The sequence below is a fragment of the Camarhynchus parvulus genome, chromosome 1A (assembly GCF_901933205.1).
Source record: "Camarhynchus parvulus chromosome 1A, STF_HiC, whole genome shotgun sequence".
NCBI lineage: Eukaryota > Metazoa > Chordata > Aves > Passeriformes > Thraupidae > Camarhynchus > Camarhynchus parvulus.
This window is the reverse complement of record NC_044586.1, coordinates 22,604,311-22,630,232: the sequence shown is the minus strand read 5'-3', so window position 1 is coordinate 22,630,232 and position 25,922 is coordinate 22,604,311. Positions and strand designations below refer to the sequence as shown.

Here is a 25,922-nt window from a genome sequence, read left to right as displayed (position 1 = left end):
TGAAATTTCAAGCATGGTGGTCATCAACTATTTTTAGATTATCCCCTGTTCAGGCACAAAAATACAGTAATCACTAAGAATGCTAAAAATTCTAAATGGAAAATTTTAATTGCTAATTTTTAATGGCAGGTTTCTTTCACGCCCTTTGTTCCAGAGAGGGAAGCAGCAGAATTGCATTCAGCAATGCACAACACAAGCCTCTAGTTTGATGAGACCCTTGCACAAAAGGAGAATTGAGAACATTAGACTGGTATGGATGAAAGAAAGACTAGGGAATTCACTGGAGCTATAATTATGAGGAAAATAATCTATAATGCTTACAGTCACTATCTCTAAATGGAATCAGGAATGAACCTGAAGCATAAGACACTTTAAAAGGTAAAAAATTAAACAGCTGTAGGTGGCACATGAGCTTGCAAAAGGCCCTTGCCAAAAGCACTGCAGAGGCCAGATGGTTAGGAGGATTCAGAGCAGGACGAGGCTTTGATACCAAGTAATGGGAACAGCCAAAACTACAGCAGACAGGTTTAAAAATAAACCAAAACAAGGAGGTCATGTTCTCTCATGCACCATGCCAAAAGTCAGCCACCAGAGAGGCATTCCTGCAGTGGGAGGTTTAATTTGGGGCTCTGGGATTTCCAGGGCTTTACTTGGAAAAATGGATGCATCCAAAGGAGCAAAGATGGTGTCAAGGGACCATTTTATGAGATGGTTCCCATGTCCACTAGCTCTTCTGAGAGCCACATAGCAGCCACTGTTCCCCACTCACGTGCCTTTACATGTTCATACTCACCTAACATGCAGATTAGCTCTGACAGGGGCCAACAAAATCAGGAATCAGCCCCCAAACCAGCCAGGTCCCCTTGCATCTCCCTTCTTGGGAAAGGTGTTCTGCCAAGATAGGAAGCTCCCTCACCCCATTTTCCAAGCAGCCCCCTTGGCCAGGCAATCAGAAATAAAAGTTGTCACACACATCTTGGTTTCTTTTCATACTTTGTAAATTTTTTAGATTTTTTATTATTATCTCCTCCTTTTAAGCATCCCTTTAAGGGTGAAATGAAATCCAACCATTTACAGAGAAAATGATTTCAGAATGTACATTTGATTTATCCTTACAAAAAGTTCATTATTACTTGCTGTTTATAAATTACAGAGTTGAAAGGAGCTTTGCAGATGCTCTTATTTTTTCTTTTCTTTTTAGTTTTTGGCAAGTCCACGCATTCTTTTTCCAAAGCAGGGTGTCCTGGAGCCCCTCCAGGAGCAACACCAGCAGTAGGTCCAGGTGGACCCCAGGCTCAGAAGTGCTGCTGGACCACCTCCAGGATGATACAGCATCATCATCCGCACAGGCAGGAAAAAACAGCGGTTTGAATTCTTAGAGTATTTCAGATCCCTTCTTAATCCACTACCTGGAGTGCCCAAAGCTTTAAAATGTCAGTGTATTGCATTAGAAACAGTTCTTCTTTCTCAATGCTGGATCTGAGCCCCTCCTGCCACTCCCTTACCCTCCTGCTCCCCTTCGCTTCCCATAACAGGAGTGATTTTGTCTAATGTCTCAGAAATCAGGGGATTAGGGAGGGAGGGAGAACACAATGATGGAGGGATACAGGATCCATTCTCCCACTCACTTCCCTCCTTTTTCACCAAGGTTAGAGGTCAGTGAAGCCAGGACGAGCCATCCCTTCCCTCTCCACCACCAGCGTTCACCCATGGAACCAGGAGTGACCCTGGACAGCATCTTCACAGTGCAGAGGCATAGCAGCCACAGAGATTGCCAGCAGGAGCTGGGACACAGGGACACAGCCCCGGGGACACTGAGGAGGGGAAGAGACACCATCCCACAAGGAAACAGCAAGGCAGGCAGAGGAGAATGAACACCCATTCTGCTCTGACACTCTCCCTCCATGCCAGCTCGGTTTCCTTGTTCACCTGTCACAGAGACACAGAGGAGGTTGGCCTGGGCAGCACAAGCACAACACCTCAGCAGGACACAGGGATCAGAGAAAGCAACAGCAAGAGTGGGCTTGAGCATGTCATCCTCCATACCGACCGCAGGCACAAAGTCACCGCGTCTTTTCTGTCACTTGGGTGTGGCATTACCCCCAGATGGGCAAATAGGTCTAACCTGCCCTACTCCCTCTGCTTTAGCAAGCTCACCTGCTGCAGGTGCACCAAAGCTCATGTCCTTCCTTTCCCTTGGGGCAAAAGAGGAAGAGGCATTCCCCAGTCCAAAGCCATGCATAGGCACACAATCTCTTCCTAGGCGGGAAGCACAAAGACAGAAAGAAGTGCAAGGCTTGAGTGTGCCACACACTGCTTCACCTATTTCCTGGCCCCACTGTTCACCAATTTGAAGGCAAAAAAGCCTTTGGAAATGAAAAAGCACAAGGCTGAAGAGGGCTGCAGGAAAAGGCTGGTGATGTATTCCCTCCATCCACTGGACAGTTTGGTCCAAGAGAGCAGGATTCACTGCCCCTGCCCCCATGGGCTGCAACAACCCACAGACATCAGGCTCTGATAGTCTGATCCCAGCTCCAGCCCAGTGCCAGGACAAGGTTCTTGGTCTTTCCCTTCTCAAATCTCAGAACCTGGTTCAGATAAAATGAAGGAGCTTCAGTGCTCACCTCAGAGTCCAGCACTGGGAAACAAGGATCTGACACAAACCTGCCTCCTGCTTTGCCTCTCACTACCTCACACACACACTTACTTTTGACTTCCCTCTTGTGGCAGCTGCCTGGAGGGGTGACTGTCCCACCTGGAGCTGGCTGCAGAGGTCCCAGCAGGCAGCACGGGCAAGGCTGAGCAGAGGGCAAGCCACCACCTTGGAAAATCACTGTGTGAAAGCCAGCTTAGTAGTGTCTGTTCCCTCCAGGGACAGGAAGGAAGATTTTTAATGACAAGCACTCTAGCTCCCTAAGGATAATAAACACAGAGCTAGCCAGACAAATTAGACAAACATTGACTGGTTTGGCCTTAAATCAAAAAAGGCTTAAACAATTCTTGAGAAAGAGAAACAATAAAGAATGCATTTCATCTGTAAAGCCCCTTCCTCCCACTACAACAGAAGTCTGGTTTCAATTTAATTTCCTAGGAATAAGGAAGTGAGTAAGTCCAGGAGACAGGCAGGGCAGGAGTTCTGCTCAAGAGCCCCAGCATCCCTTTTCAAGCAATACCTTCTTCTCCAGCCCAAGGGAGCAGAAGGAGACACAAATCAGAGAGAGAAGAGGAGAATGGTGGAGCAAATAATGGAGAAGGGAAAGCAAAAGGCTGTAGTTCAGGAATGGGAGAAGCAGATACTGCAGCTGTGGGCTTACTAAACTCCCAAGAGACAAAGGCCACACCTCAACACTGAAAACATGACTGCTGTGCACTAAAAATCCCCAAGGATGGCCGTGCACGGGAAGGGAAGGGCTGATATCAGAGGAAAGGCTGCTCCCACTGTGGGAGATAAAGAGGTGCAACCCCAGCACAGGTGAACTTCAGCTCCTGCTCAAGTGGGGCTCTGGTGCTGCCAAAGCACCCACAGAGACTGGCCTGTCTTTCTCCTTTGTCTCCAGCAAAGCCTGGCAATGACCTTGTGTTATCATCACTGAGACAAAGCAAAGCCAAAAGGTCCAAGAGCAGACCTCAGGCTCCCTCCTCAGAGTAAAAATGAGAAATGGCTTCTTCTTTCCATACTGTGCTGCTGCTGAATTGCACGAGCTAACACACCTGCTCTCCTCCAGCTGTCCCTGGGGAAAGCATCTTCTCCCCATGCGGCATCCTCAGTGCTGTGGCTTTCATCCTGCTCAATACAGGCTCCTCCTTTCTCACCTGGGACCTCACTTCTCTACCATCTCTCTACACCTAAAACCTCCACACAGTTGCTCAGCACCAGAACCCATCACTGTGACAGGAGTTCCTCCTGCTACATCAATCAGTCTGGACTTAAAGCCACAACTTCTCTTTGGGGGAAAAGCATTCTCCTAGCAAAGTTTGTCTGTCTACCCAGTTCCCAAAGGGGCTTCTCTGCCTGTGGGAAAGACACAACAGAACTGAGAACAGTGATTTTAAAGAAACCAAAAATGGTAACAAAAAAGAGGTTCCTTCAGTTCTTCTAAGGAAGCATTATGGCACACAACATGAGGAAGGAGCTAAAGTGAACTGCATCTCCATTTGACCAGAAAAAGACATTAATCTTCTTTTTATTGCAGCCTCTGCCTTATTAGGCAAGCAAGTTGGTTTTGTTGACAATTTCTCTTCTCTAGAGAGGGAACTAGGAAGGAAAAAAAGAGAGAGACATAGGTAGGAATGAAGCACAAGGGTGGCACATGTTGGGCAACACAGGACCATGGAACCCTGATGGAGTTAAGGGCAATGAAAACCCCCCTGCTTCAGAACAGCTGGCCAGAAGGGCCACACTTCTTTGTGCCAATGTCTTCCTCTTTATCCTCCTCCATGATTTCTGCTTGGAACATGAGTCAGTCTTTCCACTGCTAAGGCTTGCTAAGAGCAAGTTCATTATGATTTTCACCCTCTGCCCACTACAACCCAGGCTCTGGGCACCCTGGCAAGCCATCTGCTAAGGAAGGGTGGTGGTAACGGCGGAGACAAGAATCTGCCTCCTCAGTGAGCTGAACAATTCAATACAACAGCAGGCCAGATGCTCACTGCCCAGGCCTGAGCAGACACCAGCCCAATCAGCTGCTACTAGCACACTCCTAAGCCCCTTCTCCTCTCCATGGTCTTGTCTGCATGGCCCAGGCTGCAGATGTGGGCTGCACATGATCTGGATTGCACTGTGGTCCCCAAACAGTCTCTTGGCCCCAGGAAGAATTGGCCCATGGCTTGTTTCTTCATGAGCCCCCTCACACCCTAAGGGCAGACAGATGGATCCCATGCCTTGACAGGCTTTGTTTGTGCACAACAATCAGAATTTTGCCCTTCCTTTTCTCCCTTTTATTACCCCATGGTAAGGAGAAGTAGTGTAAGGAGGAGTAGCCAGCACATGTAAGCAGCAGCCCTGCTACAGGCACAGCCTGTGGGGCTCTAGAGGCAGCCAGAGAGGCATGCAACAGTCCCACAAGTGTAGCAGTGCTATGCAGAGTCAATGCATCCCTGGTCCTCTCCTATGAATTGCCCAAGAAATCATCCATGCCAACACTGGGTCCCACCATTTTCTGCAAGCACACACAGCCAAGCCCCACTATGTCCTCCTCCCCCCCAGTACTGGTAATAAACACCCAGGTGCACACCAAACCCATGCATGTGAGCACTCATGCACACAGGCAACCATGCACTTGCAAACGTACACTCCCACCATCTAAGCGAGTCCCCTACAGCTTATCCCAGCCCTAACAGAAGCCTGTACTGCAGGGAAGATACTCTGGCTTCTGTAGGACAAGTCCATGCAGTGTTGTGGGGGCAAGGGGAAGAATGAGCAGAAAAAACCCTCAAACCCAGCTTTCTCCTCTGCTTCCTAGCTTTCTGCTCCAGGATTGGTAGAGTACTGGGGCAAGATCCAGCCCAGGACAGAATGCATTCAGCCTGTGCAAGGGGCTGCATCTTGAGAAGGACACCTTGGAAGCAAAGGATTCCCCTTCCCCAAAATACCCTTTGAATATAGCAGTATTTAAAAAAAAAAAAAAGCATACTGAGATGCTTTTGCACATTCACTCATCCAAAAAATGCCAGTGACACACATCTGCACACACAACCACTCACAAGAGTTTGTGCCTGCTGACTCACACGCTCAATAAACAGCCCAGGCTTGCATCTATGCTTGCTCCAATCCACAAAGGATGAGGGTGGATGGGAACAGCTGCCCTGTCTCCCCATGGGATCGTCTCAGCCTCCCCCAGAGGAAAAGCTGCCAGCTGGCTGCAGAGATTCTCTCCAGCCAGCAGGAGAGGCTCAGAAGATGCAAGGAAGTCTTTATGCTACTACAGAGAGGGTTCTCAACCTCTCTCTTCCTCCTGTCCAGGTCTCCCTTCATGTGACTGAGGAATTTGGGCTCCCAGGCATCACCCTGGGATGAAGGGAAGAAGAACAGGAAGTGAGGGAAGGCAGAGAGCCCATAAAACCAGCACACCCTGCCCATAAACAAAGGAAACAAAAGAAGGAACAGACGAAAACACCCGACTCTTTCCCTTTGTTGTGAAGTTCTAATTTCCCACCCGGTGGCCTCACCCAGCACCCTCCACCTTTCGGTAGGGGTTCTCCAACAAGTAGCGGAACCGCTGGTAATTCTTGAGCAGGTACTTGGGAGCATACATCTGCTCCTTGGGGTCAGCAGGGGGATATTCCTGCATTGTACCATCAAACCAGCCACCAGTCCGGATCAGCTCCCGGATATAATTGAGGTCTCGTTTATCCTCGTAGTCACCCCAGCGGGGAAAGTCCCCATTCTGAGCTGACACCAGTTTGAAGTAGATCCCCTCTGGGGTGAAACACCAGGAGCAGTGCCAGCCAGCAAAGTGGAGGGGGCTGCCCAGTGACCACTGCACCAGGATGTGTCCCGTGCTGTTCTCGTACTGCCGAAACCCAGGCATGGTGTAGTAGTCACGGCGTCGCAAACGTATCCCGTCGGTAGCATAGACAGCCTGGAGCATGCCCATGGTGCAGCCTGAGACCACCTCCAAGGTGCCCGGCTGCTTCCAGAAGAAGCCGTAGAGCGACCTGCGCATGTGAAAGGCGAAGGGCTCTGTCCAGCCATCGTAGAGCTTGAGGAAGAGCACGCCATCGCGGGCCGGGATCTCATCAGCATCATCAATGATGAAGACGTCATCTGGGCGCAGGTTGCGGAGGCGGGAGATGCCGTCCCGGGTGAGGAAGGTACGCAGGTAATCGTCAGCAATCCAGCCGTCCTGGCGGCCGCCGGGCGGGAAGTGGTCCAGGAAAACGTAGAGCACCTTATGGCGGATGTAGTCAAAGGAGCCGTTGAGGAGCATCTCGCGGAACTTGAGGGGCCGCGGCTCTCCGTAGGCCGTGAAGTTGGACTCGCACACCACGAAAGCATCCACCACGTCTCCCAGCTCATGGAAGCGGACATCCAGCAGGTCGAACTCGTGGTTGATGTTGATGGCATTGATCACCCGCCGGGGGATCTCCCGCGGCACGAGGCGGTCCTTGGTGGGCAGGTTGGAGTACTGGACCACGGTGGGGACGCCACAGCTGGGGCCGTGCCAGCCCGGCAGACACACGCATTCCACCCACTTGCGCCGCTTGGCTCCACCGGCGCTCAGCGGCTTCCGAGCCGGCCGCCCCGAGGCTGCACCATCCGCCTGCTCCTCCTGCCGGCCGCCTGCAGGTGGCTTCTCCAACACCTTGGTGCCTGGTTTAAAGCAAATGCCACCAGCTTTGGTACGGACAAAGTATTCCGTTGAGTCTTCTGGCAGCACAAACTCAACCTTGTGCAGCTCTTCGCTGGCTCTGCTGGGAGACAGAGGCTGGAGCAAGGGGGAGTGGGAGTACAGGGGTGTGCGGAGGAACTCTGCACCCCCTGGCTCAGGGCTGACCTGAGGCGTGACAGGGGCATTGTTCCAGAAGAAGCTGGAGACGAGGTTGGGACTAAGCGAAGCCAGCTCCCTGGGGAAGGTGACATAGGAAAGGGCCTTGAGGAAGTGCAAGAAGGAGATGAGGCAGAGACCAGCCATGCAGAGAGTCAGAAAGAGTTTATGGCGTCTCATCTTCATCCTGTGGAAGAGCCACGAAAAGGAAAGTCACATTCAATAGTTACTGAGGTGCAGAAAGTTTACCACTGTTAGAAAAACAGGTTGGGGAAGGGAGAAATGCTGGTCCAAATTCAGCATGCATCTTTAGAGACTTGACTCCAGGAATTACACCCCTACCCCCTGCCATCTTCACTGGGCCTTTTGCTTCAGCTGAACCTCTGCTAGATTAGTCTCATAAATCCAGAGACAAAAAAGGCACTGGCAATGGGGTAGAAAGACAAGAAATACAGAATAACAGGAATTCATGATCTAGTGAACTCACCGCATATGGAAGATTTGCCCCTACTCACCAATGGAAATTAAATGAATGTAAACCTCCTCAGAGGCGCATCACCAGAGGGTTGGGAGAAAATGAAAAGCCCAGGAAGGGTGAGAGAGTTGGGGGGCATGGTTGAAACATGACCAGTGCAAGAGAGGCAGTTTTAAAAGATCGAGATCATTAGTCAGACTGCCAGAGGCAGCCTACAGTCTCCAGATCTTTACAATGTTTGTACAACACACACCCTAAAAAACCACCCTTGTTCTTAGGAAATACTACCCAAGTTCACATGGAGGACAGGAAAACAAAAATAAAATTAAGATCCTGTCACATTTACTCTTCTCCCACCTGTGATTCTCAAGTCCACTGTATCTCCATATGTTGCATTTTGTTTTTCACTTTCTGTGGACCAGATGCCGAGGTTTTTCTACATCTGGATCAAGGTGACAAAAATAAATGCCTAGCTGTCTCTGCTGGTAATACTGTGCCATCATGATGGATCCACGTCAGGCCAGGAAGAAGCCAGTGGTGCAGAGCCCTTCCCTCCAAACAACATGAAGCATTGCCTTCATCCTCCCCTCCACCACCTCCCCTCCTCCAGCCCAGGCAGGGAACACAGAGCTGCTGTCAGGCAGAGAAGTGATTGAAGACTACAATTCAGAAAAAGGACCAAAACCAAAAAAAAAAAAAAAAAAGAAAAAGAAAAAATGAATCTCACACAGTGCTTCGCCAAGGAAAGGTAGAAAAGGTGTTCCATCACCTGCTGTTTAGGGAAAGGCAAGTTGGGGCAAAAGTGGGCATGGGAGAAAGGTCATCCAAAAGCAGTTTTCAAGGCAGAGGCTGTCCTGGAGCATGACACCCTTCCTGCAGTGACAAGGAGGCAGAGATCCCCACACATGTGACACATACCATCTCACCCCCTCCACATGCTCCATTCTGGTGGTTCTCTCCCTGGCGCAGTCCTTCCAGGGCCAAAGTTCCTGAGAGGCACCATCACTTATAAAGGTTCCACCTGGCACACAGTGGTGCCAGCAACGCCTTCACTGGAGGCAGTCCCTGCTCCTGGTGGTCATGGGGCAGCTGCCTCACACGTGGCCAGGTGTGGGGCAGAGGGAAGAACCCAACCAGCTCCTACCACTTCAGAGGGTATTAGGTAAAATACAGCAGAGTGTGTTACTGAGTAACTTGAGGAGACTTTAATACTGAATGAAAAGCCATAAAGCATTTAGACAGATGGCAACTGCCCAAAGGAAAACATATCTGGCTTGCCACAGATGGCTCTGACACGGACTTTGGTAGAGGGGCTGTCCACAGCTGTACCTTACAGCTCAGCAAAGTGTTTCCTGACACTTGGCAGTCACATTTTTAGTGGAAGTCACCATCCACTGACGTTGTCCCCAGTGCTCAGGTGGCAGGGCAAGGAGGCCCAGATTACACTCTGACTGAAGGACTGCAGCCTGAAGCTGGTGGAAAAGTTACAGCATGGCCATGGGAGGGGAAAAAATTGAAAGAAAAATAAACAAGGAAAAAGGAAAGAGAGCTCGATTCTATTGGTTAATGTTTAGTAGGTGTTTTGATATACTTTGCCACAACACAAGTCAGCGGCAGGGCAGGGTGCTGGCTCTGGACATCACCTTTGTAGTGGCCCAGCCATTAAGTGGCTGGATATTCTTCTGTTAAAAGCCATAAAAGATAATCTTGGGGCTTGCTGTCATGGGGGCAAAACAAGAGGTTGCAGAAAACGCCATGAGCATCTCTTTCTATCCATGACTGATTTTTTCTTGAGCAAGACCACTTGTAAAGTAGAGGAATATTCAGTGCCTTTTCCTTGCACACCACTAGTTTTCAGTCTGTCTTGAAGTGTGGGGAAGAGAAGGGCACAAGGAAGCCAAACCCCCACTAAATTAGCAGTGACTGGGTGTCAGTAGAAAGTGTCCCTCACTGGTAAATGAGTACAGCTTTCTCCAGTCAGGTGTCCTGTGACTTCTCCAAGGCATTACTTCCAGACATCAGGCTGCTCTCTCAGACACTGAAACCAGGGCAAGATGAACAGCTGACCTGCTCCAACACAGCCATCCCAATGACTGCCAGGTAACGCTGGTTTCGCTCCAGTTCCTACAGGACACACAAATGCAGGGCAGCCAGCTTCCCCTGGGCCAGCCCAGGGCTGAAGGCAAGTGCTGAAGGAATCACACAAGGCACATCACCTTCTCAGATGGCTGTGATGCTCTGCATGCCACAGTAAATTCCCAGACAAAAAGCCATAACTCTTGACATTCAACAAACTGCTCTGTTTTCTGAGATGTAGCACGCTGTGTCAACATGGCAGGACGCATGGTTTTAGGAAGCAAAGCAGATTTTCCTCCCTTGTCATTAGCACACATCAGTATCTGTCAGGCTCAGCGTGTGGCTCTGCAGCTCTCCAGCCACAGGCACAAGGGGCTCTGGGCAGGGCTGCCTGAGCTCCTGCACCAGGCTGGGATGCACAGCCCTCCCCAGCTGCTCTGCCAGCCAGCTGGCCCTGCAGTACCCTCTGCTGTTCCTGCTGACGCGGCCAGGGAGGCAGTTTTCACTGCTCAGTTGGTTTTGTTAGGGAGTGGGAACACCAACCCATTTCCTAACCCCTCCTGGAAGAGGGGAGGGAAGCAAAGAAGCAAGGCGTGTCCTTTTCAAAATCTCTTCCCTGGGAACCACCTTCATTCTCACATGCCAGGGATTCTTCTGCCAGGGAGTGGAGAAAACTCATGCATCCTTGGGTGAGCCAAGACTAAACACCATCAATCATGTATCCCTTCCCATATCCTCTGATCAGCCCTGCAGTGAAAGGCATGTCTGGTGGCAGCTCCTTGGAGACAAAGGCCAGCAAGGGAGGACTCCCCACCCTCCCCATCCAAAACATTTACATGTGGTGGAAATGAGAAAGCAGGTACCAGTCAGGGAGACATCTCAGTGTGTCACAGAAGAGCCCACCTGCTCCAACACAAAGCAGCCATCAGTGACCAGGAACACAGAAAACATCAAGAAGAGGTATTTCCCTTCTGACAATTTTGACTGAGGAAGGGGGGAAAAGTCAACTTGATCTCTGGGAGAGTGATCAAGTTGCTGTCAGCAGCGAGAAAAGCTTTAATGTTCGAGTAGAAGAAAAAGCCTGAAGTAGTATGGACAGTCAGCTCCATTAAGACAAAGCTCTTTAGGGAGTGCACAGTTATAGACTGCTTCAGCAACACACAATCCTGAGGAGACAAGCTGAAAGCTTCTTTTTGTTAGGGACCCCTTTGATATTTCATTGCTTGAAGTTCTTCCTCTACCATGCAGGGGAAGTGCTTTCAAAAAAGGAGAAAAGCTAGAAGTGTTATGCACATGAGTTATCCCCAGGCACCTGTTACCATTTCAGTGACCAGTTGATTTATACCATCCTGAAATAACATACTTATTTTTCCAGAATCCAGAGAGAAAGATATGCACCGATAAGAGCTGGCAGTTCACCAGCTCCAATGTTCTCTTCTGGAGAACACTGGCAAGAGGCCACACAGCAGGCTGCTGGATACAGGCTTGTTACCCCATCTTGTTAGGGCATGGGACTCGAGACTCAGACCTCTCCCATGGTTACAGGGAAAACGAAGCTGTGGAGAACAAGTCAGAGCAGAAGCTTCTGGTTTTCCCCTGATACCATAATGCTCATCTCCTCTGCCTAAAGTTATCCCATAACACCCATGCAGTAACATATTTGCAGATCACTCAGACACTTCAACACAAAGCAGCAATTCAAATTAGAATCACTTTCACATGGCAGATTAAAAACCTAGTATGACTTCCACCCCCCATTCCACACAGAGGGCCCAACTCTCTCTGCTCCAGCTAGAGACAAATGGAACAGGCTCCACATTTCTGGAGTACTAGGTCTACCTGCCATCCTCAAGCACGGGAACCAAGCAGGCATCAGAGCCACAGTACCTCTAAACACAGTAAAACTCTCAAGTTACTTTTGTCCTGCAAACATCCACAGAAGGAGAAACCATAAAACTTAGTATTTGTCAACAACACAAGCTCAGGCACAGCAGGACTGCACTTTGCTTAAGGGTAGGAAAAGAAGATTATCCTACATTGCAGGAAAATCTGAGAGAAGCAGGATGTACCAGAAGTTAGCTAGGGCTCAGCATCTCTCACATGAAGGATGCCACAGTGCTTTCAGGGACTGCAAGCTACAAGGACGTCAGCAAGAAACTCTGGCAGCCACAGCACAAGGTGGTTTCAATGTAAGCAGGTCCGTATCAGCTTCCCTGCAAGGTCCAAGGACAGAATAAAACATTCTTCTGTGTCCTTCATCAAGAGCTGCTGCCCACAGCAGCACAAATGCAAAACAGCAATACCTCACACTCCGTGTTTCCTTTGCAGCCCTGAGGCAACCGACCACAAGGTGCCACTGACTTGGTGCCAGCCCAAACAGCTGGATGGAGCCATCCAGCACAGGCACTCTCCCAGCAAGGTCAGGCCGAGCGACAGCAAGGCTCTGTCCTAAGCACCTTCCCTCCATTTCTGCAGACAGGTAAGAGGAGTGGTAAGGTAACCACTCAACAGCATGCCACCATGACTCCCATTTGCCCCCCAGAGCTGCCATCCACCCACCACTAACAGGTCTTGTCAAGTCAGAAAGAAAACCACATTGAGGAAAAAAGACAGCTAAAGGGTGAATCTACACAAAACTAAGGTTTGAGGTTGGCCAGGGAAGGGTGACAGCACAGCACAAAGAAAGGCATTGCCTTCCCCTTCCCAGGAAGGACAGGTACACGATGTACATGTCAACCACAAGCCTCCAGACTGTGTGCAAGACCTGGCTAAGTCTCAACACACCTGCAGCATCTACAGTCAAAAAACAAACAAACCAAGTATCTCTTTTATGCATTCCTCTAGGAGACCCAAGTGCTCCACACCAGCAGCTGCTATCTGCTGCATACAGAAACTAAGATGGATACAACACTAAGCTTCCAGCGTTTCATGTGCTGTATCTGCTCACCTCTTTACCTCTGCAAGCACAGTATGTTCAGAATCCACACTTCCCATGGACCTTCAACTGTTCTCTCAAGTGTCTTGTCCTGCCCTTCAGGGGACTAAGCCTTGGTTACTTCAGATGCTACACCTCCAGCTGCACACTGTGGGACAAAGCAGCTCTTAGCCCTCCACACAGAACACATGGGACCTGGAGATAAAGTGGTCTCCGTTGACAGGATTTTGTCTCAAGACTGATCTTCCAGAAGTCAGTGGAACAGACCAACATCTGAACACCTTCAGAGTCCAGTACAAAACCCTCCACTCAGACGGTTCTTACTGTAGCTACCATGTTACTAATACCAGCATAATTATCTAATTCTCCAATCCCCAATTTAAAAGATCTCAGAAAAGACTAGAAAACTCTCGTGAAATCCAGTAATGGCCTACAAGACACCAATTTAATTTTATCCAAGAAGTACTTGGACGTCATAAGAGTGCAGTACTGCATGCTAAAGGAAACTAAGCTGGATTTCCAACTCCACTGGAATCAATCAAATATTCTTCTCAGCATCCTTCAGATATGCTGGGCTCCCTTGTAGCTAATCTTCTCTCTCCAGCTAAATCCAGTCTCACCATAGGTATTTCCACTGCTTCAGAGATGCTTCTGCACACTTTAATCCTTCAGAGGTTCTCAGAAGCTGCACCTTCAATTTCCTAGCGTCACTAGTCTGAGCACTCTCTCTGCTATAGGAGAAGTGATGCCTCTCTCCCTCACTTCTGCCTGATATCCTGGAAGAACCCTTCCCCAGCCCTGCTTATTGCCTCCTCAAAACATCTGCTTCCACGAGGTCTGCTGGGATGGCCCTGGAGCTCATGTCACCACCTGGCTCCCAGGCTGGGCCTCTGTGCACATCCGAGGGCGAGCTGAGGCGCTGCTCACTGCACTCACCCAGGACGCCAGGCCCTTCTCCCAGACACAGAACTGCTGCTGCTCACTGCTCCAGCTGCACAGCAGTCAGCCACTGCAAAACACAGCTGGTTAGGTCTTCTGGGGTCTAACAGGGAAGAGATACCCCATCATGAGGAACAGGAAAGGGAAAAGGGACAACACTACACAAAAAAGCAACTTATGCCTTCAGACAGACCATGGGGTTATCAAACAGGTATGCAAGATCTCCCTGCTAGTTTTGGTGCCTTGCAAAGAGGGACAGGTCAAAACCAAATAAAGCTTGCAGAGACTTCAAGTGAGGCACGTGACAACACAGGCTGTTGTGTCAGAGGTTCTCCCCCCTCACTCACCACCATCACAGCTTACCCATCCCTCAGTTGTCAGTTGTATGAATTCAAGTTGTCAATCACATGAAAGTCTGCTTTTACAGCCATATCAGCAGCAGATCTAGCTGGGTTAAAAATAAACTTGAAGAAAACGCCTAGGCATGGGAACAAGCAGATGACCAGCAGAAACTTTCTAAATTATTTCACCAGTTCACTTCTGATCAAAACACGTAGATGTACATACATCCTCAGAAACTCAAAATTACAGAACTGTAGCCACTGTTCATCTAACCAAATGTCCAACATGGCCCCCATTCAGCCACCATGAGCTCACTAATTCTTCCCAGCAGCATCAGAGAAGGAGCACATCCCAAGGAAGGAAGTGGAAGAACCAGCAGCAGCAGGCAACTGCTTTCAATGCAGATCCTGGCAGGCACTCCAGGCAGGTCAAGCAAGTGGAGTACAAGGCACAAATCCTGAGAACAGCTGCAAGATGAACAGTCCAGATTCCCCTCAGACCTGCAGGTCCATGGGTGAAGAGCATGTGGCAGATGCACTAGATCAGGCACACAAACCCTGTGCAAAGGAAAGCAGGGACTGTGACAGCCCAAGCAACAGGGAGATGCAGGTTGAAGAGCCCAGAGGAAGGTGAAGTGTGCCCTGTGAGCCCAGAGCAAGGCACTTAAAAGAGGAAAGAGGCAAGAAACACTTGATGCCATGGTGATGGGTGAAGCACACAGACCCACGCATGCAGGAGAAACCACGTTAGCTCCAGCTATTTTTGAAGCGGGTGGCAGTTGTTTGTGCATCCCCAGGATAAAGGGTCTCCCAGATGGATCAAGGAGCAGAATAATTAAACCCCAGGAAGACAATAAATAAAGCGAGGCCTTGGAATAGCAGCAAGGTCCTAGTGGTCAGGAGAAGAGCTAGCCCTCCATTCCCACCCTCTTTCCTCCCCCATCCATCACCAACTACTTGGGGTTTGGCAGTGTGCTCACTTTCCCACAGTAGCCGATCTATTACTGTTTGGAAGAGCCTCTTCCTTCCCCTCCTCCCCTCCTTTTCAGGCCACAGGGGTCCTGCTTGGCAGCCCCCGGATCCCCCTCCACTCTGAATGTCTGGTGACCAGCCAATCCCATGCAAAGAGCATTAACCCCTCTTCACCAGGAACAAACGCAGAAACCTGACTCCACGCAGAGAGGTTTCTCTAGGATGTTTCTCCCTCCTTCTCTCCTCCCCTTCCCCAAACCCCGCTGATCACTCTCTCGCCTTTTTCCCCCCCTTTCCTTTCATTTCTCAAAAACTAACTCCAGCCCAGGGAGTGTCACATCTCCCCGAGAATGTTACACAAGCCCATGGGAATTTTTCTTGGACCACAAACAGACCCTTATTTATTTGTCTCTTCTGCCTTTGTTCCTCATTTCCCCTTTCAAGACTTAGGCAAGACCTCGACACAGGGCTGCCTGGATCCCCCGCTGCCACTTCACTTTGTTATTATTTTCAGACAGAAAAAGGGCTGATAGGCAGAGAGCTTCAGTGCCTTGCCCCGAGGCAGGAATAAGTCAGCCCAGACTCCCACCTCTGGGCTGGACAAAGGGCATGAGCTCAGGGGCTCTGGCTTGCAGACACAACCTCCTGCTTATGTTATCCTTCTGACTGCAGCATTGCAGCCCCTTGGATTTAATCCCCACGAATCAATTCTGCAGTCACGGCTCTGTGCCGATAACAGGCATATGGTACCATGAAAAGGGGCAGTTTCCCAGAATGAAATCAAAAGCTTCCTAATGCACTTAACTCAGGGTCACATAAATCTCTCTTCTACCTCCCACAGACAACTGGACCTTGTTTACAGGCATTGCAGCAGGCCTGGGTCTCAACAATGTTTACTGCTTCTGCACAAACATTCCCTTTCACTGAGCAAAGCAGGACCCTGACCTCCAGATTAATCCAAGCAGTAAGAACTAGGAGCAGGTCTACAGGGAAAGAAGGAGAAAGTTTGTCTTCATCAGCAAAATCAAATGCCATCTTGGACATCACACAGATTTGTGGATCACCTGTCTTCACATTCTTCCTTTAAGTTGCCTTATTTCTTGAGAAGGATGAGGAGGAATTTTGTGTTTAGCCAGATGGTGATGCCCCTGACAAGAGGTAAAACCATCTGATGAAAGAATGGGTTCTTTTCAGGCTGATGAGACCAAGCACCAGGCCAGGGCAAGATGGGACAGCACAGCTTGTCCAGGGAACATACAGTGATTACCTGTCCAACTTTGCCCCAAACACAAAAGCCACAAGTGAACACAGTGCATATAAAAACAGGGAAGCTGAGCATTTCTGCTCAACTGCACAGCAGACAGAGCAGTTTACTACCACAATCACTTGATTACAGCTTCTTTCTTTCTCCACCCTCAGCCCTCTTCCTCTCCTTTCAGGTCTTAGTAACACAAACATTTATATTGAACTGTGTATCTGAGAAGTCAGCGGCCACAAACAGGTCAAAAAGGAAGGAGAGTAAGCACATTATGAAAATCAGTCATGAACAAGAAGGACATGCATTGCAGGAGGGGAGTCGTGGTCATGTTGAAGTTAACAGGACAAGCAGGGCAGACACAGGACAGCCCACCTGTGTGGCGCACCAACCTGCCACAGTGGGGCAGAGGGACAAAGGGCATTAAACTCGTACATAGCTGGGCTACCCAGCTCATCTCCATGATGTTCCACTGCTGCAAGAGCCTGTAGCAAACTGCCCCAGTCAGCTTCTCTTCAGGGTTTAATCACTGAGAAGTGATGGGAATTTCAGCTGCACAGTTTGCTACTCAACCACCTGGTCTACCCAGTGCTCAGGCCCTGATGATCTTGTGCAGAGTCCAGTGGACCGTGTCATGACAAATCTAAAAAACACTTTGGCAAGATAAGATGGGCTTTTGAAAGAAGAAAAATGCTTTCAAGCATCTAAATATTTTAGAGAACAGTCTAGAAAACTCCAACACTGTAATTGAGTGAGGGACCAAATCCAAGCACCAGATTGACTGTCTCCAGCTTGACACAGTCTCTACTGCAAAGACAAGGCTCTGAACTCAGGAACCTCTCGCACAACCCCAAGCCACAGAGATGCTCAGCAGTGTCACACACCTGAATGATACAGAAACCAGAACTGCATTTTCAGGGCTGCACAGAGCCATATGCAAACAAGCACAGGCAAAAAGGAAGCCCACAGCACTTCCTCATCACTAAGTGATAGACTCTGGATGCCTGACAAACTCCCCTTCCCTCCCCCCCAGTGCTCACGGGAAGCGAGAAGACTCTGCTCCAGAGCACAACTGCACTATAAATAATTCAAGAGACTGCTAAATTATGCAAAAGCAATCCCATCGTACCCCCGGCCAAGCTGAATGCAGGTGTGGTCAACCCTTCCTCCAGAAGTTGCTGCTAGATAGGGATTCTGAGGCCACAGAGGCTTTGTGCCAGGAGCACATATCCGAGAGCACGCTGGCCACTCGCTCACAGCCAGGCCTGCACCAAGCAACGGCACGAGAGGAGGGATTTGGGGACACAGGGCTGGCTGATGGACAAACAGCAGCTCCTTTAATCCACCTCTTCTCCAGAGACCTCACATAGCCCCAGGAGCAAGTGTAGGAAATCGTGTCCCCTTTGAGCAAGGCTGCTCAGTAGGTCTCGCCTCCATGGATCAGATTAGCTGGCAAAAGCTGCAGCTGGACAGCACTGGCACGGTGAGGCAGGGAAGAAAGGACTGCTGGGGCAGGTGGGAAGGAGAAAAGAGAACAAAAAACAAAAGCCTCTGGAGTGGTAAAGAAAGAAGAGCTTTGCTAACACAAATAACATACAAGGAAGGCTGAGCTGAAAGCAGAGAGAAATACAGTCAGTTCTGCTGCCCCAGTCTCCTGCCTTCAGGAGATCCTGCTTCCCTGAATATCAGGGCTTCCAAAGCTTCCCTTGGAAATGGGGTCATTAAGCAACAGAGTGCAGCTCATGCTGATCACTCCAGGGCACTGCTCTCCTCATTTACCCTGCCCTTTGCTCTGCCTCAGAGCCAGCCCTCACACCACAAGCTCCACAAAAACACAACTTCCTCACACACAGTGAGCACCATGCACCCTCAGCCCCTACAGCCAAATCCTTCTTCCAAAAGCCTACCTTTCCTAGCTGCTGCAGCCTCCAAGGTCTGTTGGTGCCCAGCGTGCTCAGCCTGCACAGGCCTCCATCCTCCTCCTTTTCCCTGCTACCCACTAGAAGGGTCTGTGTTAGAGGAAGGAAGAACTGAAAGCACCACCGTAGCCCTTTCTTCAGCCTCAGCACAACCAGCTTAAAATCTCAGGGCTCTAGCCTACCTTCCCCTTCTTAAAGGGCTCAGCATCTAGGAGAGAGACTCCCTTTGAGAACTCCTGGCCATGCTGTCTGCCCGGCTGTCTGTCCAGCCCTGTATCTGCATGCCAAGCCAGGGGATACCTGTGCTTAGCTCACAGGTGTCACAGCTGTGAGCCGCTGTGCAGCGGGGCTGATTTGCATCCGTGTTTCTCTCAGCTGTGCTCCAAACCTGCCTCATGCAGGAGACATGCAGCAACATCACAAGACAAAAATGACCCCAAAGCCTTGAAGAGAACATGGAGTTTGAGTCTGCCTGCTAACCCCAGCCCAGCCTGTATAGATTTACACACTGAGGGGAGAAGGATTCTCTGAGAGAAAGGCAGCAGGGAGCAGGGATTATAGATTGGGCAGCAGATCAAGGAGGATGCGATACCAGTGGTGAGAAGGGCTGCAGAACACAAGTGATGACTGGAAAGTTATCCATAACCTCTGGCTCAGCACCCCACCCAGCTGTCCTCCAGGATTTCCAAGACAGCCAGCAGCAAAGCAAGTACAGGGAGCGTGGCACTTTGGTCGCTGCTCTCCTGACCAGCCTCTGCCTTTGCCACTGGGCACAGCACAGCCTTGCTCCATGCCTCAGTTTCCCTGTGTGGGAAATACAAGAGACTTTTCTACTCTAGGTAAGGGCTTACCTAATTAAAAGAAGCTTAATAGATTGTTTCAAAGTCCTTGGAGAGAAATTCTGTCAAAATGCAAGACAGAGATGATCCTCAGAAAGAAGAGAAACCCCCTCTGCTTTCCTGTCTTCCAGTCAGCCACATCCACCTCTCCTCTTGCTTGCAATTTGAGCATTACAGGCTGAAAAAGACTCCTGGCAACGCTCAGTGTGGTCATACCCCACAGCCATGGCTGATGCTTTGGAAAAGCCAATTTAGATACAGACCTGGGCACTCCCCTTGGTGGGGAAACAAGGAACCTTAGCTGAAGTCATCAAGCTGCCTGTTCAGCTAGGGGGGGTTATCTCAGTACAAAAGGCCAAGGCCTCAACAGCAAGCAGCTCACATAACTCCTGCTGTCCTAAAACAGGTAATAATCACTTCCAAAACCACCACTCCAGAACAAGCCCTTGCCATTCGTAAGGCAGCCAGCTCCCTTCAGCCTACCTGATGAAACCTCAAAGTGCAGTGCTGCACTCCCTGTCACCTATCAGCTCTACTGAGCAAGTTTCTGAGCACAAAAATACACCCACCCTGCTACAGGTGTTCAGAGGTCTGAAGAGCAGGAGGTACCTGTTGTACTTCAAGAAGAGCTTTGGGAAGTAAAGGGTCTGCATGCCAAGGAACAGAAAGAAGTTCAAAAAAGGTAAACAAATCATGTTTCTGCCTTCCTCAGATATGCAGCCAGAGCTTATTCCACAGGGATGCAGGCATAGAGTGCTTTTGTAAATCCTACTCCACTGCTCCAGCACACAGCATTTCTCTGCACCTTCCCCTGGAGAAGGGGGAACTCACCAGCTCTGTGACAGCAGCTCTGCCCTGGTCCCTGCCACAAGCAGCTGGTCCTGGCACTCCATCCAGCACTGCTGCCAGAAACTCACCTAATGCTGTCAGAGCACCCCAAACCCGACCCAAAACTGCCCACAGTGCCAGGCTTGGTGCCTCCATGCAGCACTGTCATGGCTCCTCAAGGCCAGCCTGCATCACTGACTTGACAGCACGGTTCACATGTGCACTGCAGATATGTCACCATCGTTCCAAGAACAGCCAGGAATGGGAACAGCAGACATTCCTAAGACTCTCCCCACATCCCCCTAAATTGCACTGCCCCACGTGCCTACCTTCCCCAGATTTCAGATCCCACTGTAATGTTTCATTTTGTGCTAGTGAAGTGCAGCCTGACCTTTTGTGCAGAACTGATGGGTGACAGCAGCAGCAAACACGTGGGCACAACTACCCACACTTTTCTGCTTCTGTAGTCAGGGCTGGTAACATGAACCAGCCCTTTGAGGCACCTCCACTGACCCAAAGTCATGAAGACATCTCTTGTGCCAGTCAGTTCGCCCTCCTCTCTGCCAGAGTTACTGACAGCTGTACCAGTCTTCGTTAGCACCACCTCCTCCAGCTACATCCCACTGATTGGGTCACAGACTCCAACAATGTACAAAGGGCTCATTTTAGAGCAACTAACCCCACCTAAAGCCTAATCGGCCATTAGGAATGAATGCTGGCCCAGCTTGCCCCATCTGTCCATCAGCAAGCTCCCCCACCTCCTTCCTCCACCTTTATGATCCAGCACAGAGGCTGGGGGGTGTAGGGGCCTCAATTTGTGATAGCAGGTGCACCCTAAAGATGCTGTTCTCAAGAGAGGAGGAAGCTCAGACACAAGAAGCTGAAATCTCAGCTGTAAACCCTTCCACGAGACAGAGTTTATCTCTGCTTGCTGACAGGTCAAAGCAAGGGAGGGACAGAGAGGAACTTGTCTAGCCTAAGGTGCCCTTCACGTACTGAACATACACAACAACATCTATGTGCTCTGCCCTGAACAACTGCCATACCCATGACTGCTTACATGCTCTACCTTTATTGCAGCCAAAAAAATCAGCAAAAGTTCCATGGTAAGTGCATCCAGCAGGACCCATGTGCATTGCTACACGCACCCAGCAAACAGCCCCCCATGTTTGTCACACCAGCCTCCCTCAAAGGCACGCAGTAAGCATGTTACACCAATCTGGCAGGCCCCAGTGTCACACTGCACTTAGCCAGATGTGCGTGGGAGAAGGAGGAGAAAGGTAAACACAAGGCACACAGGAAGCCCACAGTACACAAACCTCACAGGTACGCTCCTCAGGCAAACACACCGAGTGAGTGTCTGTGCCTGCCTTGTGCCTGGCCAAGGTTCAACAGGCTCTGTGCTCACCAGGAGCCCCAGCAAGCCTCCAGACCAGCTATCCCTGTGTCATGTTGGGCACAAGTGCTCCAGGTAAGCTCACAGCTGTGACCATCTACTGAAACGAACATTCCTGCAAGTACACTATTTCCCACCTGCTCTTCTTGACCTCCTAGCTAAGACAACCCCTGCATGTCACACAGGCAACTTTTTTTTCCCCAATCTTAACAGCATTTTCAGGGAGGGAGGAAAGCAGGCAGGCAACTCAGCCACCAAAACCACTTTGGAAACAAGAGTGTGGAGGGCACTTCCAATGGAGGTGAGCCACAGCAGCACCTGGGACCAAAAGTATACTAGACAAAAAGCAGCAGTGGGGCCACTGAATTAGGAACTGGGCAAGAAACACACCTGCAGCTAGCCTGAATCCATCCCCTCTCCTAAGGATATAACTGGCATATCCAGGGCATTAATAAACAATGCAGGTATAACTGAGTCCTCAAGGGAGGAATGCTATACCTTGCAGCGGATTTCTCACCCCCACTGCAAAATCACCTGAGTGTGTAGAGGAGCTGTAAATCTTTGAGGGACTTTTACAACGGGCAGTAGAAGAGCCACAGCTTCACTGCTCGTCTGCAGTTTGCAATGGCTTTCATTCATTGCTTGTTTTATAGTGCTACAGGCAGGCTGGAGACTCCCTCCCCGGGAATAGCTCAAAGGACTGCTCTTCTCCTGCTCTAGCTTGGAGGACACGTTCCCAGCACTTGTACTGGGGCTGAAACAAGCACAGATGCTAGAGCTGTGTTTAGGGGGGCTTTAGAAACCGGAGGTTTGCTGGAGCATAGGGACACCCATAGTCCTTCCTCCCCTCAGAGATGTCTCTCCATTGCCTGAGGGTCAAGCAATGAATGGTAGATCCTGCTTGATTTCTGTCCGTCTCTGAGAAGTTGGCAGCAGCCAGGCTGCAGCAACAGGAACTCGCAAGTGCTTCCTAAATCACAGGTGCCAGCTGGACTTAAACATGACTGCTGCAGGAGGGACCCACAGAGCACAAGAGACACCCTTTGGGGAAGGAACTGGAAAAGTTCCTGCTGACTCACACTCTGCCAAGGTGAGGGACACAGGGGCAAGAGTACACAGGAATTGGAAATTCAGTTTGCACAGGCTTGGGGGTTCCTGGTGACTCAGGTCATATTTGTTAGCAGGGGTGCCACCGAGTGCTTTCACAGGCTTGAACTTCCCACTCAAGAAGAGAGATTTGGAATTAACTGGAGGGTTGTTCTATAGGAGAGGTGCTCAGCACCCACACTATGCTCTGGAGACAGGGCAGGCATGCTCCTGACCCCGACGTTCTGCCCTAGGGTGCAAAGGAGAAAGGCAAGACCCTAGCATCATTTCTGGGAAATAGGCGGGGTTCCCGTGCGACCCAGGCGCGGCTGGAGGAAACACAGCATGTGGAAATCCCCGAAGGAAAACCACGGGCTGAGGCACTGAGACAAGCCTGTCTCCATCCCGCGCCACGCTCCCTCCCTCACCGAGCTGCCTGAGCAACTCCAGAGCCGCAGCAGATGCCGTGCTCCCCACCAACCTTGTCACGCTCACCCAGGGAGCAAAACTCCGCAAGGACTGAGGTACGCCAGCCTGTGTCACTCCGGTAGGACACACAGCTATCCCAGCCCACAAACAACCCGAGAGCCCCGCATGAACGGAGAGAACTTGGGTGCCCGCGTCCCTCTGCGGCCAGCCCCGACCAGGGGACCTGCAGCTATCTGACATGGAGACAGAGCAGGGCACAGGGGACGTTTGGCGATACACATTTATTTGTATGGATGTTTTCCCTCCCACGCACGCACTCCTGTTACTCCTTCTCGCTTGCTGCAGGCTTGGCACGCATCCCCAGCCCGTGCCCTCCTCGCAAGCCGAGCCCGGGCAGCAGATGGGCCTTCGCTGCAGTGCCCCGGCCGGAGGGAGGGTGCCTCCATCCCCGGCGAGCCCTCCGCTGCGGGCAGGGGGCTGGCAGCATCACCGCCCTCCTCCCCACAGCCGATGCTCCCTAGCAGGGGATGCCGGGATTATGGGGGGGTGGGGAGGAGGGGGGGGAAGAGAATAAAAAAATAGCACTAATATAAATAAATAAGGAGCGCGAAGGTGGGGGCTCGGTGGGGGAAGCCTCTCCGGCAGCGCTCGCAGGGGATGACGCCGCACCCCCGGGCCGAGGCACAACTTGCAGGTGGCGACAGCGGCCGGGGGGGGGACGGACCGATGGGGGTCCCGCCGCCGCTGCCCGCAACCCCGGGGCGGCTCCCCCGGGGCGCGCTCTGCCCGCCGCCCCAGCCCCGCGGCAGAGCCGCTCGCTCACTCACCCCCGGCCGGCGCAGAGTCGGTGCCCGCCGGGCCCCCGGCGGGGCGAGGCTGCCGCTCGCCCCCAGCCCGCCCGCCGCCCCCCGGCATGGCTCGGCGCCGGCCGCGGCGAGAGGCGAGCCCGGAGCCCGCAGCCCCCCGCCGCCTTCCTCCGCCTTCTCCTTCTCCGCCGCGGAGCGGCCCGGCAGCTCCTCCCGGCCGCGGGAAAGGATGCGCTGCGCTGCTGAGCCGCGGCGAGCCGAGCCGAGCCCCGCCGGCGGCAGCGGGCAGGGCTGCAGCAGCCCCTTTTGTGCCGCCCTCACCGCCTGTCTCCTCCCCGGCGCGCCCGCCCGCCCCCCGGGCCGCCGCCGCGGGCCGCCTGCCCCCGGGGCACGGCCCGGCCGCCCCCGCCCCCGCACAAAGGAGCCCCGCGGATGGGGCCGGGGGTTGCTATCGAGCGGGCTGCGGTAGCGAGCGCCGGGCCAGGCGGCGCCCCCCGAGCATGCCGCGGGCCGAGGCTGAGCCGCCGTGCCGCCCGCAGCCCCGCGGCAGAGCCGCCCCCTCCGCATCGCTCCGGGGGGCCGGCGAGGGCGGGAGCTCCCGCTGCTTGGCGGGAGGGAGGCAGGCGAGGTGGGGATGCGTGAGCTGCCTTGCCCAGCGACATCAGGAAGTTTTGCTGCGGTGCCAGAAATAGAACCTGCGTCTGCTGACTCCCGGTCCTGCACCCTAACCGCAGAAGCTATCTTTTCTCAATTCAACTTTTCCCTGCCTTCTTCCACGTTGGGCCCATCTTTGGAAAGGAAAACAAAGCCAAGCCAAACCATAATACCACCACCCCCTCCCCCCTGACGGAACGGCACCGCTACAAACATGCTGAAACACAACCATGGGACCGACCTCACTCCTTGCAGCCCAGAGCGAGCAAAAGGTCAAAGGAAGCAGAATTAGAGTACACCCTTCCTCAACATTTCATGGGAATTTGGAAAAGCAGCACGTTACAAACAAGCCTCGGTGCCAACACCTCTCCAACTTGCCATTTATCGTATGGGCACACGGGGCGGCTCACTGGGGAGAAGGTGAGAAGTGGCTCTGTCAAATTGCCACCGCCTCTTCTGAGCACTTGTGGCACAAGAGTCTGCCCTGCGCTCTGATCTGCTGCCCGACCAGCACCAGAGAGGGTTTCCATGGGAAAGGGTCACCCCAATTTTGAGTTTTAAGGCTAAGATAGAGAAAGTGTCAGAGCTCAAGCAAAGAGACAGCATAACTGAAGGGGAATTTTCCCCGATGCAAACTCAGCTAGAAGGATGAGTAAAGACAGCCAGAGGTCAGCTGGATTCAGAAGTGCCTCTAGAGTATTGTAGAAGTACTGAGGGAAAGGAACGAGGACATAGGAGGAAGACAACGATGCAGCAAGGGAAGTTCTCACGACATGAGAGGGATCATTTTGTGGCAGACGCAACACTGCACCAGCACAAGTCCTTGAGGACACGGAAAGGCTCCACCTCGATGACAGCAACATCATATTGGTGGGAACACACTGGGAAGACAACAGCATCCCCATCTCTCTGGGTCCAGGATGAAGTTGCTCTCTGATAAAACAATGTTCTTCAAGACAGTCATGGGTCCCTAGCAGAGAACTGGGCTTGGAGGGAGTCCCCAGCTTCTACATCCCTATGAAGAATCTTACAGCCATGATTCAACTTGCATTGAGTCCATGACTGTTTTTTCTTTGGTTTTTTTTTTTTTGTTTGTTTGTTTGTTTGTTTTGGGGTTTTTTTGTGGTTTTTTTTTTTGAGATGGCTGGCAAGTGACAGCATTAGCCTTGCATGTGTGGGTGATTTCAGTTCTGGGAGTATAAATCCTATTAGGGATGGGCAGCCATCACCAATTCATTTCTCCCAGCCAGCCCATCAAGAAGGGATGGTTGGCACTAAAGGGAAGAAAACATCACTATTTCAGACCTCCTGTCCTCATAAAACATTATCCCTTTGCTGCAAATATTACCCCTGGGGTGATGTGAAGACAGCTAACACTTTCCCACGTTAATGTGATAAAACTGAAGGCTTACGGGCTCACCCAGAGATTGCAAATGTTCAAGAGCATCAGACCACAAACCTAGGGGTAGAATAACATCCTATGCA

General features: G+C 51.3%; 1 protein-coding gene across 1 annotated transcript; it reads right to left on the bottom strand.

The window, feature by feature from the left end:
• Positions 1 to 985: 985 nt before the first annotated feature.
• MGAT3 (beta-1,4-mannosyl-glycoprotein 4-beta-N-acetylglucosaminyltransferase) lies at positions 986 to 24,113 on the bottom strand. The gene is made up of 2 exons (XM_030960149.1): positions 23,805 to 24,113; positions 986 to 7,674 (listed from the first exon to the last, which is right to left on the bottom strand). The coding sequence occupies exon 2, from the start codon at positions 7,671 to 7,673 to the stop codon at positions 6,165 to 6,167; it is 1,509 nt and encodes a 502-aa protein (XP_030816009.1). The 5' UTR covers position 7,674; positions 23,805 to 24,113; the 3' UTR covers positions 986 to 6,164.
• Between the last annotated feature and the right edge of the window lie 1,809 nt (positions 24,114 to 25,922).